The 6,234-nt window shown below is 35.8% G+C and overlaps 1 protein-coding gene across 2 annotated transcripts; it reads right to left on the bottom strand.

The window, feature by feature from the left end:
- Window positions 1-642: 642 nt before the first annotated feature.
- On the bottom strand, window positions 643-5,420 carry LOC144553510 (bHLH transcription factor RHL1-like). Of its 2 annotated transcripts, none has more exons than XM_078301698.1 (8): window positions 4,881-5,420; window positions 4,510-4,596; window positions 4,213-4,377; window positions 3,880-3,945; window positions 3,353-3,418; window positions 3,179-3,247; window positions 1,244-1,676; window positions 643-899 (listed from the first exon to the last, which is right to left on the bottom strand). In XM_078301698.1, exons 1-7 carry the CDS (start codon window positions 5,310-5,312, stop codon window positions 1,281-1,283), a joined length of 1,281 nt encoding a protein of 426 aa, XP_078157824.1. In that variant the 5' UTR covers window positions 5,313-5,420; the 3' UTR covers window positions 643-899; window positions 1,244-1,280. The 2 variants fall into 2 exon arrangements, with proteins under 2 accessions (XP_078157824.1, XP_078157825.1); XM_078301699.1 differs by having other exon boundaries at window positions 643-860.
- Window positions 5,421-6,234: the final 814 nt, after the last annotated feature.

Below are 6,234 nucleotides of genomic sequence, written 5' to 3'. Positions count from 1 at the left end.
CGATCCAAATGCACCTTTAGTATTGTTTATTTGACGATGATGTTTTATGTTTTTGAGAAATCGTCAATATGTGTGGCGTGAATGATCGTTGTTACAACACGTATATTCTAATTACATTTCTTTATCAGACATATTTCCCACAAACAAACATAGATAACTAAAGTCATTTAAAATTATTTTACAAAAACAAAGAAACAGAAACCTTAACGGAAATTTCAAGAAACTTTTTTTTTAAGATTGTATAAAATTAAAAGATATATTGCTTACAGTATCGACTAATAAAACATTAATTGATTAAAATAAATGGCGGCAGCAACTTGAAAATAAAAAAATATTGGTAGTACTTATCCTCAGCCAAAAGCGTTAAATTTTAAATTACTTGTATTTTTTTTCTAATAATTTCAATTATATGACGTAATACAATTGCATTTTAGAGCTTGTTTATTTTAATTGAAGGACTGTAATTTATGAGAAAGGATTCCCCATCCAACCAGAAACGACAAAGAAAGGACTTAAATTAGCCAGTAAAGTAGGAAGAAAGGTAAAAGAGGCAGAAAACAAGAAAAAAGAGAAGCAAAAAAGTGGGACACAGAGAAGGGAGGAGAGAGAAAAAGAGGCAGCGAGAATAATGATATGATGAAGGAAGAATACTTTTTTATATAAACAACACAACAAGAACAAGATAGACAAGAGAAAAGAAAGAAAGTTGGAAAGAAAAGCTGCTTTGGGTAGGTTTGACGCTTCGTCCGGATCTAAATAAAATTCTGTTTTTAAGTCTCTCTCTCTCTCCCTCTCTCTGCTCCAATTGCTGACCTGTCACCCTTTAAGCATCTCCTAACTAACCGTCTGCTGCACGCGGTCTACATAAAAAGTTACTTCTGTCAGTAAATACTAGACCCCTGTAAAAGGAAACATAAAAATAAAATTACAATAAATCTCAGAAAAAAGGATATATATTTTAAAAGAGCGGTATTAGTTTCATGCAGCGCATTATCTATAGAATTAATGTAGCACTGCATACAATTAGTGAGCTGCATAAAGTCAAAACAGTTCTATTAATTAAAATCTTTATCCGAAAAAGAGGACTTACAGGACAGCACCATAAAAAAAAAAAAATGTAAATTACATAATTTGGTGAATAATATATTTATCAGAACAGTAAATATGTAAATTATATTTGAAATCTGAAAATCACTTTATTAATTGCTTCATCAATTTCATACTAAGTCGACAAGTAGCCTACCGGATAATTTATCGTCCGAGAAACCCGAAACCGGTTTTCATGCCGAGGAGGAGTCCTTGTGGGAGTCGGCATTGCCATTAGCCATGGCCGACTGAGCGGTGAGAACCGAGAGGTTAGGAGACGACGGGCCGTCCGGGTTGACATGATTGTTATTATTAGGCTGTGCTTGCGGGTTCGGGCCCGACTGGATAAGATGTTGAGCAATGGCAGCAGCAGAGCCACCACCACCTGCTAGATGTGATACCGATGGACGGGGATGACACGTGGCGGAGGAGATAGCTGAGGCAAGAGAGATTGGCATGAGGCATAGACCCTTGCCTTGGAGATATTGCATAGCTGAACCCATGTCTTCTTCCATTAGTTTAGCAACCTGTTGCTCCGTTACCGTTAGGCTACTGTCACTTCCTCCAGCGCCGTTACTCCCGCCTTGACCCTGCGAGAAAACAAAATGTCAGAAATGCCCCCTGTAATTATTGGTGGCTAATTAATACGCTGATCTTTTAGGAAAGGTGTGGAAAGAAAGCGAGAGTTTAATTAATGGGGGTGCTTTCGGTATTTCAGACCCGGCACGCGTGCCGCTGACTTCATCAGCGCAGCGGCGTGCTATGAGTCTTCTGGATGGTACACAAAAGTTTCTTTACCTGAATTTAAAGAATCTTGAAAATAGTTGTGTTGTCAAGAAATCAATCATTCTACAATCAATATTTTCAACATAATTATTTAACATTTTTATTTATGTGAAATATTAGTAGGGAAATAATAATATTTTGAAGATAACATAAGTAAACACATAAGAAAATAATTCTTTTTATGAGCACTTGGTTACTCCGTCAAAAATTGTTTATATTTTTTCGAATTTTTTTTATTATGTTTTAAGCTAGGTAGAAAATCACTTGATATGAAAATTCTGGATCATCTAAAAACAATGATTTCTACCTATCTTAATAAATTGTAAAAAAATAGTAAAAAAATATAAAATTCAGTATGCAAGTACATATTCAGATGAAAATCAGGTTAAACGGTTCGGTACGAAAATGAAAATATTGATTTGTATTACGGATTAAATCATGCTATGCACAATACCGTAGACTCACTCTTTTAGAAAATTGAACTTATTCACAAATGAGGCTTGTAATTCAACAAAGTGATACATAAATATTGTATAGTCAAATTATAGAATTAACATAAGCTGATAATTAAGGAAATAAGGTTATTGTTAAACAAGTATATAAATATATTTTTCAACATAACATTCGAGAGCCATGTGAATAAATTATGAACAAATTTATTTACAGAGCTATAAAATTTTCCATGTATGATTTCAAAATGCGACAATGAAAAAATGATCATGATCCATTAAAAATGTCAGATCACAAACAAAATTTTCAATCGAAGCATATTTTTTTATAAATCATAATAACATGTTAAAAATAATACGAAACATATATATATAATTTAGCATAGATCACTATAACGTGTTAAAATAATTCGATATAGACAAAAGATTGAGATCCATAATATAGCTTTCATATTTCTATATTTCTACGATTTCTCTTGCTTAAAAAGAATAATAATTCAATTTCTACACAAACAGAAACATCATGGAGCCCTCTGCATTACTAAATTACTAATAAAACTTTAATTTTTTTAACTTAGTTTAAAGGTGATGGTCTGATGGAGAAGAGACATATTAGGTTCAAATATATGGTGCTGGGATTCCATCACCAAAAAGCCAATTAAGTTCCTATTTGTTATTTTACTAGTTTTCAAAAGGAAAATGGTGGGACCAGGATTAAAATATACGCATCGGTCCAGATTAGGCAGTATATGGACAAACTTGGTCTCAGAAAAAAAGAAGAAGAAGAAGATAATAAGGAGAACAAGTCACTTTCTAAAATCTTAAAAAGAAAAGTAGAAGAATTATATGAGAGGTACCTCTGAAGACATATTAGCCACAAGAGGGGCCACAGCGGCTGCTCCACCTAACCTACTCATGCTCAAAACCTACAGTTTTTTTTTTTTTTTATAAGACAGAATGATTTGGTATCAAAATTTAATTATTGATAGAAAGAATATTAATTGTACATTAAGTTTATTAGTTAATGGTACCTTGACTTGAAGCTGGAGAAATTTAACATAATCAATTATCTCGTCTAACATGGAGGCCTTGTCTGTCTGCAATTACCAATGCAAACATTTAATGCACACGACCACACGTACTCAGTTAATTAGATCATAACCGAACAGCAACAACATGTTTATTTATTTGTTCGTGCTTTAAAATATGAGCCCTCTTGTCTACATTCCAATGTACCGGCGGCTCAACGAAACGAAAGAACCCAGGAATCCAAGAGAAATTGACCCATCGTGCTTCGTGGCTTACACGACAACCGAGCAGGCATGTCTTGTGTAAGTTCCACAAGCACATCGTATTTGCAATACGAGATTTTCCCAAGTAAAGAAGTCAAACTAAAAAGTTAATTAGCCTTTAATAAATCCAATTCACACCATTCGATCACAAACGACAAGTATTCAGTATTCTCGTCTGTTGTCCCACTCGACCTGACTACTGGGTACTTATCATCAATGCAAAATTACGTAATCATCCTTCCAAGTTTGATTAATTAATTACGTACCTTGTTAGCGTTTGGCACCAGCTCCTGTAGCGCTTTCATCCTTTCGGCGATTCTCTCCCTTCGAAGCTGCGCAAGCGCAAGACAACAAAAAGACAGAAACCCAACAAAGTCAAAAAAATTGAAAACGAAAAAAGAAACAAAATACATAGCTAGGAACAAAACAGTAGGTTGAAAGAGACGGAATAGAATGCATGCGAAATTTGACTTGCATTTAATGCTACTCTCTTCTAGGTTTCTGTGGTCTTGTGGCTATAATTATTCTATAATTGGATTGTTTCTTTCACGAGAATGACGAAAAGGAAATACATATATTTATAATAAAACAAAACCTACTCTTTCGGCGATGCTGTGTGGATCAGTAGCTTGGCCTCTCCTCGCTCTGACGCGTTGTCTAGGTGGCGCCGAGGCGCCACCTCCGGAAGCCGCGGCGACTGGAGCCTGAGCTCCTCCGCTCGGCGGTGCACCTCCAAAGTTCTGAGCTGGCATTGGTGCTCCTTGCTGGTTTTCGTATAGTATAAGGTATAATTAGTACTTACAATGAAGCATTAAAGGCACTTTATTACATTTGTAAAGTTTACAAAGGAACAATTTACTTTAGGTTTCTTTATTCTTTCTGTTTTAGTTCCATACCTGAGCATGGTGAAAAGGAGGTTGGCTGTTGGCCTGAGCTGCACCGGGAAGGCCTCCACCGTATCCGTTGAATAATCCTTCGGCACCCTGAAACAACCATATTTTAAATTCATTCAAGTATTCAACTATAATCAATAGAAGCAAAAATAAATAAAACAGAATATCTATATGAAATATATGACTATATATATCACCACATCTTAACACTAAAGCCATTCAGTACATTAAATACTGAAGGTTAAAGGTCTACCTACAACGATGAACACTTGAACAAAAAAACAAGCATCGATCATAATTGGTAGATTGATTGCGGTAATAATGGTAGTAGACGATTGACTAAATCTGAATTAAATATCTAATTAAGTCTTTACAGTTCCATTGGGAGATTTGAACGGGCCTTCCACATCATCTCTGCCGAGGCTTAGAGGAAGTGCGAAAAAGCCTGAGGGATCGTTGGCTCCTCCACCACCGCCGCCTCCAGCACCACCTCCCGGTCCTCTCCCTGCTGATGACATCAGCATCTGGTGAAGCATCATTGGTTTTGCTCCAGCTGGTGACCCTGAGCCGCTGATCTGGTGCTGCCTTAGCCGGCTAGCAAGCAAAGCTGACTCGTCATAGCCACCGCAGTCTTCGCCAGAGCCGGCAGGGTTTGTAGCACCGGTCATGTCCCACGGCGACTTAGGGGTTGCCAAATCAGCCCAGGTGGAAGGGAGGCTAGAGAGCATCTGATCGAAGAAATCATCACCTCCGGTACCTGTGGGCCCACCGGAAGAAGCCGAGTTTCCGTTAAGAGAGGCCGACATTTGGCTCGGAGAGAGGTAGGTAGGATAGCTTGCTAACTATGATAGGATCAGCTCCTTTTTATCTTTCTTTTGTTGAGAGAGAGAGAGAGAGTGAAAGGAGGAGGCGGCTGTTGTGAAGAAGAAGTCTGGGAATTTGTATGTCCGTGTTATTTATAACGGTACTTTCGAGTCACGAATGTCGAGTCAATTTAATTAAGAATTTTTGGCGAGGTAATTAAGTAAATTTGTCGTTTTAGGTAGCAGTAAATTAAGATTTACCCATTGACTGCTTTAAATGGAAGGGATGAGAGGTAATAGGCCGGAAAATGATGCGTTTGGGCCCGAAGGCCTTTTGCAGCTTAATAATGGAGGTATTAGAAATTTTGGGATCCAACTTTTAAGATATGGTTGCTATCTGGGTACCGATGAAATGAATACAAAAACAAACAAATTGGATATGTATTGTGGAGTGAGGATACGAATTATTTTTATAAATCATAAAAAAAAATAAATGAATTTTACAGAACCAACATATAAGTACTGAACGGACCGTTCAGTCTCAAAATTCCTTTTTTCCCAGATCGAACGGACCGTTCAGTCTCAATCATTTTTTTTTTTAATTTTATAAAACAGAATTTTTTTAATTTTTTTTATTAAAATATTAGAAATGTTGAATATATTTCTTTGAAAATAGATAAATTACAATATAATTTGATTTATTAGAAAGACTGCAACAAATAACCCGGATCAATATTTTTCAGGTCGGGTTTTTCGCGGCTATAAGAAAAATTAATATATTTCTTTATTTGTTATTGAAAAAAAAATAAAAATACTTAGATTCTGAGTTATTGATTCCGGTTCAAAAGTCACTTCTATATAATTTAGAAAATATTGTGATCCTTCTAGGACATTTAATTTATAAAAAATTGTATCTATTTGGAGA

The sequence above is a fragment of the Carex rostrata genome, chromosome 4, assembly GCF_964058835.1.
Source record: "Carex rostrata chromosome 4, lpCarRost1.2, whole genome shotgun sequence".
In the NCBI taxonomy this organism is placed as follows: Eukaryota; Viridiplantae; Streptophyta; class Magnoliopsida; order Poales; family Cyperaceae; genus Carex; species Carex rostrata.
Note: the sequence above shows the minus strand (reverse complement) of the source record. Positions and strands in the feature narration are given on the sequence as shown.